At 35.0% G+C, this 20,994-nt stretch overlaps 3 protein-coding genes, 1 long non-coding RNA gene and 1 other non-coding gene across 5 annotated transcripts; 1 reads left to right on the forward strand and 4 right to left on the reverse strand.

Annotated features, from left to right (window-relative positions):
• Window positions 1-469: 469 nt before the first annotated feature.
• On the reverse strand, window positions 470-868 carry LOC125206414. The gene has a single exon (XM_048105667.1). It carries the CDS (start codon window positions 866-868, stop codon window positions 470-472), a length of 399 nt encoding a protein of 132 aa, XP_047961624.1.
• Window positions 869-3,903: 3,035 nt separating this feature from the next.
• On the reverse strand, window positions 3,904-5,192 carry LOC125204546 (transcription factor TCP15-like). The gene has a single exon (XM_048103236.1). It carries the CDS (start codon window positions 5,104-5,106, stop codon window positions 4,138-4,140), a length of 969 nt encoding a protein of 322 aa, XP_047959193.1. The 5' UTR covers window positions 5,107-5,192; the 3' UTR covers window positions 3,904-4,137.
• A 6,300-nt stretch (window positions 5,193-11,492) lies between these two features.
• LOC125204613 (ran guanine nucleotide release factor-like) lies at window positions 11,493-14,692 on the reverse strand. Its single transcript, XM_048103321.1, has 7 exons — window positions 14,483-14,692; window positions 14,327-14,362; window positions 14,103-14,240; window positions 12,693-12,779; window positions 12,102-12,149; window positions 11,948-12,024; window positions 11,493-11,830 (listed from the first exon to the last, which is right to left on the reverse strand). Exons 1-7 carry the CDS (start codon window positions 14,555-14,557, stop codon window positions 11,683-11,685), a joined length of 609 nt encoding a protein of 202 aa, XP_047959278.1. The 5' UTR covers window positions 14,558-14,692; the 3' UTR covers window positions 11,493-11,682.
• A 1,564-nt stretch (window positions 14,693-16,256) lies between these two features.
• Window positions 16,257-17,186, forward strand: LOC125203094. Its single transcript, XR_007173296.1, has 2 exons — window positions 16,257-16,503; window positions 16,576-17,186. It is a non-coding gene; the product is annotated as an uncharacterized LOC125203094 (long non-coding RNA).
• Window positions 17,187-19,119: 1,933 nt separating this feature from the next.
• TRNAM-CAU lies at window positions 19,120-19,191 on the reverse strand. Its single transcript has one exon. It is a non-coding gene; the product is annotated as a tRNA-Met (tRNA).
• Between the last annotated feature and the right edge of the window lie 1,803 nt (window positions 19,192-20,994).

The following is a 20,994-nucleotide window of genomic DNA, read 5'->3' on the forward strand; positions in this document are numbered from 1 at the left end:
TATATAACTAATGTCAACGAACTTGTAAAAATTGGAATTTCCCCCAATTTTCTCTCTCTCTCTCTCTCTCTCTCTCTAGACAACCTAACCATGACTGGTTAATAAAGACAGAGAGTGATGAAAATTGAAAATAGATATCCAAAAATTGCAAAACCAAATTCAGCTCAAAGAATCAAAAGAAGCTCAACTCCTGTTGCAGATTAAGAATTGCAGCTCTAAGTATTAGTGATTCAACTAAATTTGGGGATGTCTCAAATAGATGAATTCGGATTAAAACATGGTAGATGAAATGCAATTAAGCAATTGTAAAATCAACTGAAATAGGGGTAATCAAGGTGAGATGAAACGCAATTGTGCAATTGAGCTATTGCGAAAGCAATTAATCGAATTAGGGCTAACCACTGTAGGTTTGAACTCCTTGATCTTCTGTAATTTCCTGAGCTCAATTTTGAGCTTCTCTTTCTCCGATCTAGAGTCTCGAGCTATTCTCTTTGGCCTTCAACATCTCATCGGTCTGCTCCTTCTCGATCTTCAATTTCTCGAGCTGTTTTTGCATTTCCTGCAGCTGCTTCTCGAAAGAAGACACATTGGAAGGCTGTTGTTTCTCCTTCGTGGCAACAGGAGAGGGCTGCTTCGACACCGCAATGTCGTTCTCGGAGCCGTCGGAGGGGGTCAGCGGAGAGGGCTTGGCGAAGGCCATCTCGACAGAGAAGGCGTCGCCGTCGGACGAGGTCGTGGAGATCGATTTCTGCAGAGCCTTTGTTAGGGTATCGGTTTCCTTGGCGAAGATGTCGGCGATCCAAGCGTCGCCGAATTGGGGGCGGAACATCCATGGCTGCTCCATCGCCATCAAATTATCAAATGCCATTGAAGAGAAACAACTGGATTTGAATTTGCTGCAAACATGTTCAATTATGGCATGAAACAACTGGATTTGAAAATTGAAAAGCGAGATGAGAAAGATTGGGTTACTTTGAGGAGAAAAATTGGGTGAATCTAGAGTGAATAGAGGCGGCAAAAGGAATTACAGAGGAGACGAGAGGCGGATGGGGATAGTAATATGAAATTACCAATCTGCCCTTCCATAATTAATTAATCTAAAAATATTTATTGTGTGGCAAAATCTGGACCACTCATTTAATAAAAATGAGTGGCTGATATTGCATCTCATTTCTCAATTAGCCTAAATAATCTCAATTGATCACAATCCTAGATATATATATATATATAAACGAAGAGTCCTATTAACCACAAATCCACCCTTAAAGACCGAACTAGAGACCAAATTAGGGACACTCATTTTTCTTAATCTAATGGTTATGATTATTTTACAATTAATTTAATATTTTATTAAATAAAAACGTTTTTTTTTAATTTTATTAATTTTTTAAAAAAAAAAATTAAAATTTTTTAAAAATTTTTTTAAATTTTTTTTAAATTTTTTTTTATTTTTTTATTCGATAAAAACTTGCTGGAGTAAATAATGAACTATATTCACTACATAATGAACTAAATGAATGTATATTATGAACTTATTACTTCATTCCGTTAGTTTATTACTTCATTCAGTTATGTTATTACTTCATTTCATTAGTTTACTACTTCATTTTATTAGTTTATTACTTCATTTTATTAGTTTATTACTTCATAATGTGTTATGACATAATTATCTTTCAATTGAAGTAAATTCAGTATATAATGAATGCGAAAAATTACTTCATAACATACATTCATTTAGTTCATTATGTAGTGAATATAGTTCATTATTTACTCCAGCAAGTTTTTATCGAATAAAAAAAATTAAAAAATAAATAAATTAAAAACATTTTTATTTAATAAAATATTAAATTAATTATAAATTAATCATAACCATAAGATAATGAAAAATGAGTGGCCCAAATTTGGTCTCTAGTTCGGTCTTTAAGAAGGGTTCGACATTGATCACAACTCTATAAACGAATGTATAAATATATACTATTTCCTACATGGATAAAATGTTAAAATTCTAATATCTTGTCCCACATCGACTTGGTGGTGATCCTATCTCTTCTATATAAGGGAGGGTTATGAAGGGTTCGACATTGATCACAACTCTATAAACGAATGTATAAATATATACTATTTCCTACATGGATAAAATGTTAAAATTCTAATATCATGTTCCACATCGGCTTGGTGATGATCATATCTCTTCTATATAAGGATGGATAACCCTCCATATATGGGACATTTTAAGAAATGAGTGGCTCATTTCTAATATAAAACAATTATTTGCGTGTGTGTATAATTGATGTCCGTAATAAATTTGTGAAAAATAATTACACACCCGTCAATTTGTACTCATATTTGACTGACGTTAGAGCTCATTAACAGTTACAACTAATTGACACGTAGATTTTGACCCAATTCTGGAGTAATAAATATCTTATGCCGAAGGTTTTAGATTCAAATATATTATGACATAATAATAATCTTTAAAAATCTGTGTATTAACAAAAATAGATACTACAACCGGCTGGATTAATATCCGTGATGTTAATCCATATATTGCCGCCAGCATTAAGGTATATATTAACTTTATTTTTATCTAGTAGTAGTAGATTATCTATTTTTTTAGGTGAGTGGTGTTGCCACGTACTTATATCATACAGAAATAAATAGACACAAATTATTAAATTAACTATTACTTGTAGAATTCCATGAGAAATCACATCATCAACATCATATAGTAGTATCATTTTCTTCTTTTCCGTGACTCGACATAATAGTACGTAAAATCAAGCCCTATATGTGACACAAATTTTCGAAACATACTAATCATCTCGATTCATAATTCAATTTTGCAAAACAAAAATTCTGATTTCATAAAAAAAGAGATAAAAATGTATATCTCCATGGTTGACGTACACCGGATTCCGCTGCCGGCGGCGCCTATTGATGTCGGCGGTGAAGAATTAATAATGAAGAAAGTAGTAGATTTACAGCTAAGGGCAAATTGGAGACAGCATACATATATAGACAAAGAATCCAAAAAAGCGTACGCTCACATACTATACTAAATAAGTGGAGAAAAGATGCTTCTAAGAAAACTGAGAAAACAAATGGGAGCAGCAAAAAAGAAAGAAAACAGAAATTGATTATTTAGAAGATCATCATCATGATTCAGGACTTAAATGAACGGTCCAGATTGTGGGGCCACTCCCCCTCTAATGGGGGGTGCAGCCTTGTTGTATGAGAAAGTGGAGAAATATATTTGAAATTGGGAGTCTACTGTAACTAAATAAGCCTCAGTTTTGGGGAATTTCTCATACCTCTAAACAGAATGTGGGCTCCTTATCCCACTACTATATGCATTCAATCTTTTCTCTTCTAATTCAGATATTTCTGTAATCATAAGACTTGTACATGTTCATTACTACAATATCACAATATAATTATATAGCCACTAGTAATGAGTTGTTTGATAGGAAGATAGATAGGGCAAAATAAATTTTAATTTTATGGTGATTTTAGAGGGGTGATACCGGTGCCATATTTAATTAATTTGAGTGTAACTTTTGGAATATTTGGATGATGGACCTATAGGAAAAATGTTCATGCTTCATGCTGGATTTTTATTTGGCAACAATCATAGGCAGTAGGTGGGGGATGCAGTCTTCCAAGAGCCCTACATAGTGCATATGTCACATGTTATTTCTGATCAAATTTGCGAACTATATTTAATGCATTTTGTCATGCAATTGCACAATTTCACTACACACATAAATATATGTACTATTATTTAACTAATTTACCAATGACCCATATTGAATTATTTGCAATAAAAGTTTAATATTTTGTTATTAGTAAGTAGGGCTGAAAACATGGTTCATGCTATTAGTATCTGGTCCACAGATGAAGATCTTTCCCAAATATAATAGTATTGGTCAATGTTAATAACCTTGAGAAATTGAAGTTCTTTTTCCCAAACTAGTAGAGTAAAAAAAGCAAACAAATCAAACTCGATATTCACGCATAAGAAGAGGATGAGCAAACAAACCCTAATAGAACTAAGCTAATTTCTCAAACTAACCATTCATTATATAGATATATAACGCACACATTTATATATATAGATTCAAATTTGATGAAATCCATTCAAGTGTGATTACTGCTTGCAATATGCCGCTCATCCGCGGCGCCGTCGTAGCCGTTTCCCTGAGCCTCCATTCCTCCGCCGCCAGGCATATACCTATACGCATTAAGCGCCGCCAGCATGCCTAAATTCCCTTCACCAACCGCTCCGCCGCCGCCATGCGCCGGCAAGAGCGACATTGCCGTCGGAAAATTCATAAAATGCAGCCCACTGCTTGCCACCGCCGCACTCCCTCTATACACGCCGGAATTCGCAATCGACGGAAAACTCCACAGAGATTCGCTGCCGGAATTTGTGGAATTGAGAAAAGCCGACGCCGGGATCTGGCCCTGGCTCGCCGGAATTGTCCCGGAGCTGGACTGCATCATGTAATTCCCCATCTGATTTTGCACCGCCGACCGCAGATCCTCCTCCGACGCCCTCTTCCGCCCCGCGCTCCCCTCACCGTCGCGCGATTCCTGCTTATTGAGATAGCTCGCCGCATTCTCTCCGTGGAAGAAAATCCTCCTCTGCGAAGAATCCCCAAAATTCTGCCCAAAATAGGCGCCGTTGCTCAAGCTCAAATGCGACGGCGCCGAGAACGTCGAGCCCGAGCTTCTCACCGATATATTCAGCGAGGTGAAATTCGCCGGAATCGTTCCGGTGCCGGTGGCGGCGATCACCGACGGCTCCGCCTGCTGCAGCAGCCACTCAATCGTCTCGCCATCCGATTTGTGACCTAATTCCTTCGTGAGCTGGAAAACCCTCGCTGCGCACGTGGCAGGCATCCTAATTCGACGGCCGCGCCCGTCCACCTTCGTGTGTCGATCCTTGGTCGAAGCTCGCTTCGGCGGAACCTTCTTCTCAGTGGGTTTTGATATCGCCTCGGTCGATTGTTGTTGTTGCTGCTGCTGATCGTAGTCGTCTCGTTTCTCTAAGAGTTGTAAAGGGAAATTAGGTTTTTGCATAGGGTTTCCGTTGCCGCCATTCATGATGAACAAATATAATATGTTAGGCTACTCTAGTACATGACCCTCATTTTGTGGGACTCTCCCTTTTTTTTTTTTTTTTTGGAAGATTTTAGGAGAGAGAAGAAAAAGGGTATGAAGAGATAAGGGAAGTGATGAAAGAATGAGAGAGATAGAGAGAGCAAGCTTTAAGCAACAAACATAATGAGTGGGAATTATATGGGTGGTGGGCTAGGGCAAATTAACCTATCTTTTCTTTATTCAAATATCTTTTTTGCTTTTTCTTAGTATAAATTTTCAATCTTTACTGTATATATATGAATGCAGTAAAAAGTGAAGGTAGTGAAACATATTTGTATGATCATCTAGTACGATACATATACAGAGGGGGTGAAAACTAAAACTCAGAAAAAAAGTTTGAATTCAAGTGTACTTTTATTTGAAATTTATGATATAAGGCATTTACAAATGAGGGATTGACAGTTTCTTGATTCAGACTCCACGTGCATTGCCCTTTATCATTCAATTAATCTACAAAGAGACAATGAACTGGACTGGGACCCTACATTTTAAGCCAGGAATTAAGCCTGAGAAAAATAAATGTATAGTAGTAGTAATTAATATCAAACCATTATCTCATAAATGCAATCATTGTCACTTCTAACTCCCTGTTAACTATATAGTTGAGAAGATTTATTAATGGCTTTGAAATATATTCGTGATTGTTCTAGTGTCACGAATGCACTCTTGTTTTCCCTTTTTTCTTTTTGGATTATTTGGCCCATTATATTAATTAATAATATTTAAATCACATAAGACATGAATATTAGTATGAAAACATGCATATTGAAGGGGGCCGTGGGATGGAGATTAAGACATTAATTATTAATGAGATATTTGTAGACTAACTAAAGATGATTACACGACAGTTAGTCATGATCAAGCTCCTAACATTATATGCTACTAATCACACTCGTTCAACATAATAATCCATGATTTCATGGCACGTAGAAGACAAATAATTAGGACATTCACCATTCACCAACTTAATTGTCTAGATTTGATTGTTAAACTAGAGAAAAAGATCTGCTGCATAATGAATATGGGCGACTGTGAGCGACTAAATCACACGTAGGCCACTTTCCTTATTTTTAGAAATTTACTAACAGAATATAATTCTCTTTCATCTATCTCCATGTGAGCAATATTATTTATTTTCTTTTTTAACTTTCCTTTTTTCTCTTTTTAGTTATCGTATCTTTGTTTGTTTTATATACTACATGTTTTCTCCTAGGTTTTTATTTCTCCACAACTTTCAAAGTGCCGTCTCTCTCGAAGAGTGCTAGCATAAGGTTAGTTTTAAGCCTTGATCTTCATATATGCTTGGAATTTCTTACATAATTTACATGTTTTTTAGTTTTACTTGTTTATATTATATGCTTGATTAATTTTTTAAAATAATTTCGTGTTTTAATTGTCTCTTGACTGAATCTATACTTGTAATAATACCAATTAGGAACCTCCAATTAAGAACCTCCGGCTTATCATAAAATTATCAATTTGTGTTTTTTAATTATTTCTATTATTCTGTTTGCTTACATTAATATTTTGAATGTATTTTCTTAGTGTTTTGAGTGAAAATATGAACGATCAATTATATATTCCTGAAGTTGCAAATGACCGAAAGCCGGAAATTGGAATGAAATTTGGATCAATAGATGATGCGTTTGAATTCTACAATCAGTATGCACGTGAAGCTGGTTTTAGTGCAAGATATAGCAATAGTAGAAAGAATAAGATGACAAACGAAGTTGTTTGGAAACAATTTGTATGCTTTAAAGCTGGTCAAACTGATGAAGCTCGTTCAAAAAATCGAGCACCACCTGGTGGTCCAATTCAGATAAGAGCTCGTGGTGAAGTTAGAACTAATTGTAAGGCAAAGATCTCCATTGTCAAGCAACAAACTGGATCTGACTGGAGTGTTAGCGTCTTTATGGAAGGTCATAATCATGGACTCTCTACTCCGTCAAAGGTGCATTTACTCCGATCACACCGTAGTGTTTCTGCTGTGAAGAGAGTGTTGACTCAACAATTTTCAGAAGCTAATATACCAACCTGTCAACAAATGCAACTATTGGAGATGGAGTCTGGGGGGCCCGAAAGTGTAGGTTGCACAGAAAGAGATATCAGGAATTTAGAGAGAGAATTAAGGGATGAACAAAAGGGGATTGATGCTGAAACTCTTATAGAATTCTTTACTTCCGAGAAGGAGAAAAATTCATCATTTTTCTTTGACTATGAGACAGATTCAGAGAATATATTCAAAAGATGTTTTTGGGCAGATCCTAAATCAAGGAGGGCTTATGGAGCATTTGGTGATGTTGTTGTGTTTGATTCCACTTATAACACTAATAAGTACGGAATGATTTTTACGCCTTTCGTAGGGGTTAATCATCATCATCAAACGATAGTTTTTGGATGTGGATTTCTAAGTGACGAGAAGACAGAATCGTATATTTGGTTGCTTAATAAGTTTATGGAAGCTATGCCAAGTGATGCACCAAAAGCAATCATTACTGATCAAGATCCTGCTATGACGAAAGCACTTGCACAAGTTCTGCCAGAAACAGTGCATCGTTATTGTTTGTGGCACATATTGAACAAATTTCCAGAGAAGATTTCTCCAGTGACTTTCCGAGATCATTATCAGAGCATAAGGAATGTTATTAAAAATTCAACATCTCCTGAGGAATTTGAGAATGGATGGAAAGAGGTTATTAGATGTGCTAACTTGGAACAAAATAGTTGGATATTGTTGATGTATGGGCTGCGACATAAGTGGGTTCCGACATATTTTAGTCATGTTTTTTTTGCAGGGATGTCAAGTAGTCAGAGATCAGAGAGTTCGCATTCATTTTTTAAAAAGTATGTCTCTCACAAGAACTCATTGATGGATTTTATCACACGATTCAATCGGGCACTAAGACGTCAAAGACACAATGAGTTAGTTGCAGACCATGTTGACATGAATGAGCAACCAAAAATCAAAACAAATTGGCCGATGGAAGCTCAAATGGTTAAAGTGTACACGAAAAAAAATGGACGGAATTTCAAGATGAAATGAGTCGAAGTCATGGTTACTTTGTGCAACAGACCTCTATCAGAGATGATATTGTGATTTACAATGTGATGAGTTTCCAAAGTAGTTCGTCCTCAAAACCAAGGCTACTGATGCATGATAAAAATAGTGACCATATCTCATGTAATTGTGGGAAATTTGAGTTTGATGGTATTCCGTGCAGACATATGCTAGCTTTCTTCCGTGTCAACCAAATATTTGAACTACCTGACAAGTATATCCTTAAGCGATGGACACGAGAAGCAAAGAGTGGTGTTGCTTATATATTAGATGATGAAAACTGCAATGATGATCCAACAAGATTTTTGATCTCACGACGAGCCAAGTTATCTTATAAGGCCTCAACACTAATTGATTATGCATCTTTGACTGACGAGGGGACAAAGTTTTTGGATGAACAACTTGATTACATACATGGTAAAATCAAGGAGATGGGTATTAGTCCAACAACTATGCACGGAAGTCAAACAAGGAAGAGCTTAGATAAAACCAAAAACATTGGTGATCCTTCTAAGATAAGATCAAAAGGATGTGGTAAGCGAATGTTATCATCAAAAGAGAAGTCAATTTTAAAGACTAGGGCTTGTCGTGGCTGTGGACTACGTGGTGCATCACATGATAAACGTAATTGCCCAAAGTTGCAAGACAGGTGTGTAAATTATTGTTGGGATCCATTATTTACATTGTTTAGTTGTTTTAATGACCAATAAATTTAATTTACTGTTTTTGCTCTCATCTTTATATTTCAGATCAGTTGCAGATGACCATCACGACATCAACGAATATGCAAATGAAAAAGCTTGATGTCCATAGCTAGTGATTTTTTTAATTCTGTTCGCTTAGTGTTGCTAAGACAATATTTAATCTTTTGATGGTTTTATTGTATTGAAACAGATTTTATAAGAATACATCTTATCTTTTCATAATACTTCATGCATCTAATTAATTTCATCCTTTCAAAGCCTAATGTATTCAAAATCTGAGTTGAGTCCTTAATGATTTTTATTCCAAAACTTTTGCAATACTAGTTAAAAGTAATTGGAAACGTAGTTTTACATTGAGAAATTAAATCTCATTTAAATCATTAAATTGAAAAAATGTAGCACTATTTTTTAAGATCATCAAAACTAAAGAGTAAAACAAAAAAAAAACGATGCTATTTTATTTGAACAGAAACTAACCATGAAATAGTCTAGTTTAGGTGAAGAAGAAAGTTAATTAGGAGCAGTATTCATGCGCTGGTAGAAAGATAAATAATTAAAAAGGACAAATCCATAAAGGAAAGCTATTAAAGAAAATAAATAATTTTGCTGACATGGAAATAGATGAAAGGGAATTATATTTTATTAGTAAATTTCTAAAAATAAGGAAAGTACCGTACGTGTGTACGTGTGATTTAGTCGCTCACAGTAGCCCATATTTATTATGCAGCATATCTTTTCTCTGTTAAACTAAATATCTTGCTTATAAATTAGCTATAATCGTCGTTAATTAATGGCCTCATTTTCTGATTCGATGATTGTTATTCATCACAATATATATGTTTAATATTTCATTAGGAATCCATGAAGCACTAAATTAAGAAGATTTTTTGACGGTGCTTTATATCTCCATTATTTCAATAATTCGTTGCTCCATATTCTTCTTATCATTTAAATATTTAGTGTCATATAACCTATGTAAAGACACACACTTGAAGGAAACAGTACTATTAATTGATGGCACAATCTTATCCACAAATTCATAATTTGAACGACAAGTGAGATTATTATCTAGATTAGGAATATGGCGCCATCATGTGAAATAGTTAATTGAAAACCTTGAGAAAAAACAATATTTTGCTTTCATATACAGTTTCAATATTCATTCACTAATGGAGAAATACAAATCCTAATTATATTTGCTACTACTATTGTTTACATTATGTGTGTGTGGATATCATCAAAAAATGATGATAAACACTACAAACATAAAAACACTAGCTAGTTCAATTTAGTGTTACCTTTTTCGGCCTAAAACTAGTGCGAGAAGTTGCTAAATCTACCAGCCGTTTTCTCTCAAAATTACTCCTAATTTATTGGGTTGATTTTGAGGGAAAACTTATTTGTGGAGATATAAATATATATGGATGAATTGATGGGGGGCATGGAGATTAGGTCAATGATGGTTGTTGGGAGATAATCACGTGCCATGACTTGTCCTATACAGATGATCAAGATGGCTTACCATCCTCTAACTAATTTATCTAATCATGCACAACTATTTGTCGGAATTAATGCATATCTTCTTCATTTTACCCATCTCTTTCCTTTCCTAAATCTATTTACTTTCACAATGTATTTTGGTCTTTTATTTCTCAAAAGTCTCGTGTTACATTCAAATTTAATGTAAAGCAAGAAAAAGATGAACTTTCAATTTAATTAATGACTAGCTTGACTTATTAGCATTCCCTTTTCAAATTTCAAATACTAGTATTTTTGCCAATTTTAACATGATTTATAAATTTGGGCAACATAATATTCAATTTAAAAGCTGTATTTTCTAACACCTTAATTTCGATGGCAAATTGATATCCAAGCTTGGTACAAAGGGTTCAGTTGTACTATTTCAAAAGTCAAATCCGACTCCAACTCTAAATATAATCAATTCCAACAAATAATCTTAAGACCATTTTGTATTTTACATGTAATGAGTTGACACTAGTATTTTTTGTCCAATGAAAAAAATCATACAGCTCAAGAACACAATATTGAGAACATGGGTTGATGGCTAAAGGGCCCTTTCATTATTTATTACCGACAAGGTTACAGTTGGGCAAAACTTTGAGCTTATTATAAATTAATAACTTCTTCCCGTTCCATTTTTACTAATCATGATATATGAATGAATAACGTGGTAGTATAACTTTGCCTAAACATATTAATTAGTCGCATATTACACATTGCAGCATCGACGAAATCGCCCCCACACATATTTTACATAAAGTTTGAATATAAATGACGGATGAAGATTTGATGAAAGGTTGTAGTGCGTTGTGTACGTGTACAAATACTAGCAATTATTGAATTGATGTGAATTGACTACCTATGTACACAAACAGTTGCACTAGACTTTATTGTATGAAAACAACTCAAATATATTACACTAACAATTTTTTTCAAACACCATCACTTATTACCTATTGATATGAATAGGAAAAAGATTCAAGCTTTTCCAATTCTGACTTTGAACTATAAAAAGTGTCTGACATCAATCTATCATTTTCGCCGGCTTAAGAGAATTTCCATATCCTTGACTATTGATCAGTGTACATTTATATTATTGTTCAAAGATTAATACTCCATATAAAACACTATTATCTTGGATACTTTTTCTTCGTAAAGACAAACATGTATCGAAATGCCGACGATTCTAGATAAAAGACAAACAGCGGAAACTGTAACGTAAGCAAGATGCCTAGCTCAAGCCACGGCACCAAAAAGACTCCAGTCATTCACCTTGAAACTAGAGATGGCACCTCTGAAGACCTCCTCCATCGGCATGCATCCGGACTGTGCAGCAGGCACGGCTAAGCCGGCACCGACGGTTGCAGCACTCTCACTCAAAGGGCTGCAAGAAGGGATGCAGAAGATGAGCCAGGAAGAAGAGCAGATACTAGAAAGCAGTTGGCACCTGAGAGAGAATCAATATGTGCAATTGGGCGGGAGTAGTAAAGAATCTACTTACTTTATCATCACGGGCTCGTATGCAGTAATCAGAACATCAGTACCAACATCCTTGAGGCGCAAATTAGCCAGATAAACCTGGAAATAACGTATATTAAGGTCCCAACCAAATATCTTGAGATAATTCTCCTCGGAAGATGAAATGGCGAGTTTACCTTAACTAGGTTTTGAGCATCTCTTCCCTGTCTACCTTTAGATATGGCCTGAAAATGGAGCGTAGCAAAAATGAAGTTTGCTGATAAATTATTATAGGAATTAAACACCAAACACACAATGTCAACCTCAATATCCTTGAATCTCTTGCTAGATATTTAATGGTTGTACACTTGTACTACCTAGCCACTAAGAAACAACTCGCACTAGTTCAAGGATCTATATCAGGTTAGCAGAACTTGAATGTCAGCAAGCAGCAGAAGCAGAGGGCTTAATTGATGGCAATCTTGAATTGTTGGCAAGAAATCCAGTACTGAAAATGTTTTCGATAGACATGTTCCAGAAGTAGGGAGATAATAAATGGGGTGTGTAACTACTAACACAGGATCATGCAAGCAAATAATATATGAAATGATTATCTGAGGTTCGAGGAGAAGTGCGTTTTAACACAGTACATTTTTCTTTTAGGGATAGGCTCCAGAGGGTTGAGTGGGCTGGTTAAGTTCTTTATATCACAAACTAGATACATTATGATATCACTCTTAATGCATACAAAATAGTACTAGTACCAATTAGTAAAAGACTGTACATACCATCTGACCAACTGCAGTTGTAATAACAGCAGGACTGTCTCTAAATCGTAGTGCATCAGCCTCAAATACACCTGATTGTTCAAGCACCTGGTTTATAGAACAAGCCGATGCAACTATTATGAAGGAAACTCAAGATTTTAAACTTATCAGCTATACATTTAATGTTTTTTATACAACAACATAAATTGTCAGCAAATAAGATCTAGAAAATAATTTATAGAGTGAAAATTTTCATCTCTGTCAATAAATTACATGATGACCGTGTTGTGTTACACGAACACAAAAGTTGAAAATAATAGAATTACAGATGCAGGATCATAACATCATTAACTTCAGTTCTCAGAATTATGTTCTTCCTGAATGAAAAGAAATTAATAGAAATAGGCCTTTAAATGAGCAAAATCTACATTACGAACTAAAGAACAGAGAAAATCTGTCATCAGCTAGTAAATGACAATGGTAATCAGATCTAAACTTAATTCCACTACAACAACCTGGCTTCAAAGTTAAACCTGTATAAATTTTAGATATATTTCATCTCTAAATCCTCAAGGACAAACTAAAATCTTGAAAGACTCTGTCTACAATTTCTTTAGGATAAAATTGAAACTCACAAAACTTGGATTCCCTGATAGCTTTCCACAAAAGGAGTCATATCATACTCAAGAAAAAGTTTTTATCGTGAAGTTCATAGAGTCATATAAGACAAACTTCCATCACCACAACCTGAGGCTACATTTAGAGTTAGGGATTTGAAATGCAAAATGGAGGATGATATCTACAACCAAATAACTCAAAAAACTACTCGAAAACACCATCGTACTGGAAAACTTTGTTCTGATGTGACCTGAGGTTGCATTTGGATTTGGAGCTATGGATTTAAAGAAAGGCTAGAAAATAATTGAAATCCCATCCAAGTAACTTTAGAACAAAGAAATTTAAAACACAAAATAATACTACAAATCAGAAACATTTCCCAATCCAAACAACCACCAGAGTTGATATAATGGAATCCAAATCTAACCGAAGTACTTTAAGCCCAAAATAAGGCCGTAAAGATAACCTCTCTATCACCATCATTTAAACCAGTGCTATCACCAAAACAGCTAATTCGAAGCTAGCATCGACCATGATAATGACAAACTTCTCTGACAAAGTATTAAATAACTAGTCATCAAACAACTGGCGATTAACATCAAAGAGAAAGTTCAAATGTGGTAGGGAATGGATCGACAGTGAACTAAAACAACAAAATAACTTGATATTATCGACTTCCTAAACTTCACTAATTCGTTGGAGTAGCATGAGATGCAAACAATTGGTCCAATTGAGCCACGTAGCAGCATGAAACTCGAAATCTTTACAGAAATTATAAGAAAAAAGAGGTGAGATAAAGAACTCTGATTGTACCGTTGCTCCTTCAGCATCTTGCTCATTAGCCAGGTCTTGAAGAAACCACGTGGCACTTCCGTGATCCGCCACATCTGTCTTCAAGTCGAGGAGCTCAAATATTAAGCTCTCGTCGCGCGCTGGATCAACAAAAACCTCCTACAGCAGCAATTTGATTAATAAAATACAAAAGAAAACAACGAAATCGGAGGAAAGGCAAATTAATCATTCAGGAAGTCTCTGACCTGATGATCAGGAACTTGGCGCATGTTGCTTACGTCCTGCATAAACAGTAAATTGAAACTTCATTAAATCGAACAAATTAATTGTTTTTTTAAAAAAGCAGTACAGAAGGGGAAATTAAACATCAAAAGAAAAAAAAATACTCCACCAATATAAACCTGGAAGCGAAGCGGAAAGGTGGAGGAGATGGCGCCACCGAAGAGTGGGCGTTGAGTGCATAAATCCGCAGGCATTTTATTCTGCTGCTTCAATCGCGGAGAAATTTGTAGAATTTTCTGCGCGCGAATTCGAAATTGGGGAGTGGAAGAGTGTGGGAGCTCAGAAGAAGAAGGGGGATTTAGGTAGCGTTTGTTTTACACGGTACGGTGACTGGGTTTGAAAATTTATGTTTTAAATGAGTTTTAAGTCAATTAAATAGTACTCCGTACTACTATTTCTTCCCTTGCACGGTTAAGGTGTTTTTTTTAGCCCTCAATTTAATTAAAAAGTGTAAATTAAGGAATTTAATTAAATGAAGAATTAAAAAATGAAAATGGTGGAGATATGAAAAGAGAATAAAATACTGTATAAGAGAAAGTAGAATAAATGAGAAGCAATGTATTCATTTTTTACTAAAAATAGAAATGACTCTACTATGTAATATAGCAAAATGGCAAAATAAGTAAATAACTCTACTACTATGAAAGAAGGGAAGCCGCGTAGGCGCCGCGGCGGTGGGAAGACAGCCAAGAACCCGGCTGCGCCGGGTTGGATGGTGGCAGTCGCGCGGCGGAGCCGCAGTGGCCTATTGTTAGCCGTGAGACTGCCACGACGGTCAATTTTGTTTTTTTTTTTTTTTAATTCTTTAATTTTTATCTATAAAATACCTATCCCCTATTCATTTTTATCATTCCATTTCAATCTTAAATTTTTCTCAAATCCATTGACCGAATTAAAATATGTCAACAAGTTTTATGTGGCTGAGGCATGATTGTGATGACTAAGCAAAGAAGTTCTTTTTGTGGTTGTGACGTGACTGTTCTACTATTATGGACACGCTAAGGAAGGCTTTGTAAAAATGTTTAAAAATTGTAGCTTAACGATGACGCTGTGATAGAAAAAAAAATAGATGAAAAATGTTTATGAAGTATAAAAACATTATTCCCATATGTGCATTAATACTAATTTCACAATAAACACACTTATAGTTATAGATGTTTAAACATTTTGGTAATTATTTTTTATTTTACAACATATAAAAAAAATTTAAGTTAAAAGAAAAACAAAGGTTCTCATCCCAAAACTTTGACCATTCACTTGTGTTGTCACGACTTCATCTTAATTAATCAATATCCATTTGCTCATTGGAGGCCATTGATGTGGGCAATTATGAGGAGCAACGTCATCACAGTTATAACTTATAATCCAAGAGCTAGCTTTATCTTCAAAATTTGTTGTTCACTTACAATTTCATGGGCGAGTTTCAAAGGAGATTTTGAGGATTTGAAGATGGACTTCAAAATCACTAATGTTTCGTCCTTCACTGTTTATATCGTCCAAAGTCTGCGTTAGAATCATCGCAATATCTAACGCAGATAAAATTTCTAACATCGTAAAAATTCGAAGGCCCAGCCAATTCTTAGAAAAATATAAACTTAGAACATCACAATACCTATCACAAATGAAATTCTAATATTATAAACATTCAAAAGTTGTCAATTCGTAACAAAATATGAACAAACTCGTAGTAATTTTTAAGATCCAAAACTAATAAATTAAGTAATATTACATGCAAAAATTATGAAATTTGGACATATTTTATTCTCAAAGACTTATTCTTATAAAATTAATAACAATGAATATAAGATTGAATACTCAGGCCTTGGATGGTAGGCTTGAAAAGCCTTGGAAAGACACTGTTTACAGCCTTTAACTTGTGTTTGGTAGCTTTGAAACACATTCCCACGACCTGATAAAAACATTCAGGTTGTAGGCTTCCAGCTACTACTATTCTTATAGGTTGTGTAACTCTATCACAGGCAGTATAAGGATTGATCCTTTTCTCCCTCCTCCTGAAAACAAACACTTATCCCAAATTTATCCTCGTCCCTCTCCAAATTCAAGCAACTATTCACACAATCGTCATCCTCGTCGTTCTAATTTCACTCCTTTGCCAAATTGGACTTGATCTCTGCATCAGGTTTCAGCGAAATCCTAATTTATTTGGGCAAAATCATAATTCATTTGTTGAATTCAATTTGTTCGCGTCAAGGATGCCGATTCCGTGAACAATCAACCCACTCAGTCTCGCCCATGGAACAATCAACCCACTCAATTTCCATGAACAATTGATAAGGCTAATTTCATGCATTGGTTATAGGGATAAATTTTGTGCTTTCCTGGGTCTAACAAGATTTTATAAGCCAGGTGTGTAGAGAAATCGCCAGCCCCAGGAAGAAGACGAAGATTGCCTGGAAGAAGAAGCTGGCGGGAAAAGTGAGCGGAAGAAGGAAGAGTTACTAGACTAAGGAGCATCCAATTAGAGGGAAAAATGGGAATTACAAGAACAGTCTAGAAGCTCTACCTACTATAAATAAGAGCACGCGATCAACATGAAGATATCTCTTTTTCCACATCGGCTCTTAGCTTAGTTTTTCCATTTTTCTCTACACACACTTGAGGGGAATCATTCTGGGGAGTTCACGTTTCGGATCTAGTTGTGGTGTAACACCATCTCTACGGAGGCGAAGATACAATCGTTATTTGCTTTCAGTTTATATTCCGTATTTTCCCGAGTCTTCGTTGTTCGAAGCTCGGTTGTGTTTTGTTATTCTCTCGTTGGATACTTTGTATCTTGCTATGGAGATTTCTATTTTGGTTTCAGTTATGATATTGTCCTTTTATTTGTTTGCTTTGATGGATATTGTTGGTTGATTTGAGTTTTGAGTTTGAGTTGCTTGGAGGTTGTGGTTGATCGGTTGAATATAGTTGAATCTGTGAAGATCGGAGATGGAAATGGTGTTTGATTGTTGTGGATGGCTTGGATCCGGAGTGGATGAAGCATCCGACGTATATATCTGTCGCATTTGCATGGTTATGACGTTTTGAATTCTATTTACTTGTTTGCCTCGTCTAGTAGTCATGGATCTGTGTTAGTTATAGTCGTTCTTTGTGTCCATCGGTTTGATTTCGTCTGCCCTGTTTTGATCTTTGTTTGCTCTGTTTTTCACCGGTTGTTTTGTGATAAAAGTTAGAGAAGATGGTGTCGCTGTTAGTTAGTCCTTTAGTTAGTTAATTTGCAACTTTTTCCGTCGTACTATGCCGTTTTAGGAAATGGTCCCCACGTTTCGCTTTTCGTCTGTCTAGGCTAGTTCAGGAAGTCGTTTACCCAGTCAAGTAGTCATTTCAATTACTTTCAGTCATCATGCATGTCCCTACCTAGATCTAGCTGTTAGAATAGAATATTATATTTACTCAGTCTAGGAATTAAAGCTCAACCCCGAAAATTGCGTGGCCGCAGCCAAAAATAGCTTCCAGGTCTTTGGGCATGTTTACTTACACATCTGTCTCTGTGGATTCGATCCCTACTTCCCTGTACTAATCTTTTTAGCTATAGCGGGTTGAGGGTTTTGAAGGGCGAAGGAAGTGATTGTGTGCCCAACGATAGGTTACCCAAGGATTCTCTGAGTTCCTAGACCCGGTGTCTAGTGGATTCTCTGGATCGGGAGATTTAATTTCAAACACACCTCGCTGACTTTTCGCGACTCTTCAACAATCAACCCACTCCTTCATCCGCTTCACACCTTAATCTCCAGCAACAATTACCTCCGATTTCCATGGCAGAAACTCAATCAACCCACTCCACCGAACCCAAAATCGGCTACTGCTATGCAACCAGAATCTACCACAGCCCCCACCCCCATCCCATCCCCCGTCATCAATGCCCCTCTCCATCTCCTCACACACCCTCTCCTCTACTCCCCTGCCACTCCGACCTCCGCCGCCCTCTCCACCACTATATTCCTCATCGTCGAATTAGGACTTGATCTTTGCCAAATTAAGCCATTCGCCCAAATTAGAACTGATGACTTTAAGTCATTCCAAACTCAACCGAGGGGCAGTTTAGGCATTTCATAATTATTTTCACAAACTTAGGCTTTCAACCAAACAACTAGCCGCGGGCTTTCAGGGATATACGGTTTGCACCAAACACAATATAATCACCAAAAAGACTGTCCATATGCATGTGAAAAGCCCACTATCTAGGAAACCATTAAAATTACTTCCATGGTACCAACCGCCCTCTTAGGAAATTATAACAAGAAAAAAAAATGTAATTACACAAAAAACATGGGAAGCTACATCCCCATCCCCCCCGTCATCAATGCCCCTCTCCATCTCCTCACACACCTTCTCCTCTACTCCCCTGCCACTCCGACCTCCGCCGCCCTCTCCACCACTATATTCCTCATCGTCGAATTAGGACTTGATCTTTGCCAAATTAAGCCATTCGCCCAAATTAGAACTGATGACTTTAAGTCATTCCAAACTCAACTGAGGGGCAGTTTAGGCATTTCATAATTATTTTCACAAACTTAGGCTTTCAACCAAACAACTAGCCGCGGGCTTTCAGGGATATACGGTTTGCACCAAACACAATATAATCACCAAAAAGACTGTCCATATGCATGTGAAAAGCCCACTATCTAGGAAACTATAAAAATTACTTCCATGGGTACCAACCGCCCTCTTAGGAAATTATAACAAGAAAAAAAAAATGTAATTACACAAAAAACATAGGAAGCTACATCTGATTTATCAGAGCCAGGTTTCGATCCTGGGACCTGTGGGTTATGGGCCCACCACGCTTCCGCTGCGCCACTCTGATTGATGTTATATTTATATAATAAATAACTATAGTATTACTTCCTCCGCCGCATAAAAAATATGGACATTTGAAAGGGTACGAAAATTAATGTACGAAAATATGGTAGACTAAGGGAGATGAGGAGAAAAGTAATTAAAGTAGTGTTAATGGATAGTGAGACTCATGTTATTATTGTGTTAATGGGTTGTAATGGTGGATCATAGTGGTATAAGTTATAAATAAATTGATTTATATGGATAATGATTTGAGGACAACTTTTTATAAATGCAAATACCCATATTTTTATGGGTCAAACGAAAATAGAAATACACATATTTTTATGAGACGGAGATGATACTCTCTCCATCTCATAGAAATAGGTCATTTGGGGTCGACACGAGTTTTAATGTGTAATTGATAAAGTAAGAGCATACAAAAAAAAAGTAGTTGAAATTGTGTAGTGGATTGTGGGGCCCATAAATGATAAAGGAAAAAGAAGGAGAAAAAGATTTCCATAAATAGATGTGGACTATTTTTATGGGACGGACGAAAAAGAAAATATGGTCTATTTTTATGAGACGGGGGTATATTTTAGTCTTTTGTCTTTTTACTCATTTAATATGACTACGTATGACAGATTGAGGATATAACGAATACATAGATGGCTTGATTACAATATTTTAGTTGCTTGTAATATACATATAGTCAGCACTTATTTTTTATTCTATTACAACTTTAGCACCCACAACAAATTAAGCCTTCATTTTTTTCTTATACAATTTTTTTTTTCAATCTTATACCATTTGTAAACTCAAATATTTGTTTGTAACCTTTTTTCAATTATTTTAGAGCCAATACAAATTTAAAATAAATTTTAAAAAATTGCTAGAACCAAGTGAAAAGCCCGCGAAGAAAAAAGAAAATTGCTTTTGATGCATGCATGGTAAAAAATACTCAGATGATTTCTCTTATCACGCATGTGTTATGCACATATTAATATCTAATTTTAAATTAATTAAATAAATTAGAATTAATATTAATAATGAACAATATGCGTAACAATTTTAGTTATATGAGAATAAAAAATCTATACAAATAATATTGAAGCATAATAAATTTGAAATATATCATATAATATAATGTTTGAACAACAAATCATGGAGTAGGAAGATAAAATCTATCACAATAAAGAATTAAATACAATGGATAATTACTCATCATTTTTAAAACTTCTTTATACACTACATTAACTTTAAAATTAACTAAATATATATATATATAGGATTGTGATCAATTGAGATTTTTTTATGCTAATTGAGAAATGAGATGCAATATCAGCCACTCATTTTTATTAAATGAGTGGTCCAGATTTTTCCACATGGAAAATATCTTTAGATTAATTAATTATGAAAGGGCAGAATGGTAATATCATAGTAATTTTTATTCAATAAATATTTTTTTAATTTTTAATTTTAATTTTTTATTAATTTTTTTAAAAATTTTTTAAATTAATTTTTTTTATTTTTTTTATTTTTTTTTATTTTTTTTATTTTTAAATTTATTTTTTGTTTTTTTTTAAATTTATTTATTTATTTATTTATTTCAACTATATATACAATTCATGTCAACTACACACATATAATGTCAACTATGTGTACAATCCATGTCAACTACATATACAATTCATGTTAACTACACAATATAATGTCAACTACATGTACAATTCATGTTAAATAGTATTTATTGAATAAAGTTGTTGACATTTGATGTGTAGTTGACATGAATAGTATATGTAGTTGAAAAAAAATTAAAAAAATAATAATA

The sequence above is a fragment of the Salvia hispanica genome, chromosome 2 (genome assembly GCF_023119035.1).
Source record: "Salvia hispanica cultivar TCC Black 2014 chromosome 2, UniMelb_Shisp_WGS_1.0, whole genome shotgun sequence".
Taxonomy (NCBI): domain Eukaryota; kingdom Viridiplantae; phylum Streptophyta; class Magnoliopsida; order Lamiales; family Lamiaceae; genus Salvia; species Salvia hispanica.

Bases quoted from the DNA above. Each gene is read 5' to 3' on its own strand.
- LOC125204613 (XM_048103321.1), bottom strand. From the start codon at position 14,557: ATGCCTGCGGATTTATGCACTCAACGCCCACTCTTCGGTGGCGCCATC. The intron at 14,363-14,482 runs GTTTATATTGGT...CTGTTTATGCAG, and splicing joins CCTTTCCGCTTCGCTTCCAG to GACGTAAGCAACATGCGCCA. The intron at 11,831-11,947 runs GTAAGTAGATTC...CCCTTCTTGCAG, and splicing joins TACGAGCCCGTGATGATAAA to CCCTTTGAGTGAGAGTGCTG.
- LOC125204546 (XM_048103236.1), bottom strand. From the start codon at position 5,106: ATGAATGGCGGCAACGGAAACCCTATGCAAAAACCTAATTTCCCTTTA.
- LOC125206414 (XM_048105667.1), bottom strand. From the start codon at position 868: ATGGCATTTGATAATTTGATGGCGATGGAGCAGCCATGGATGTTCCGC.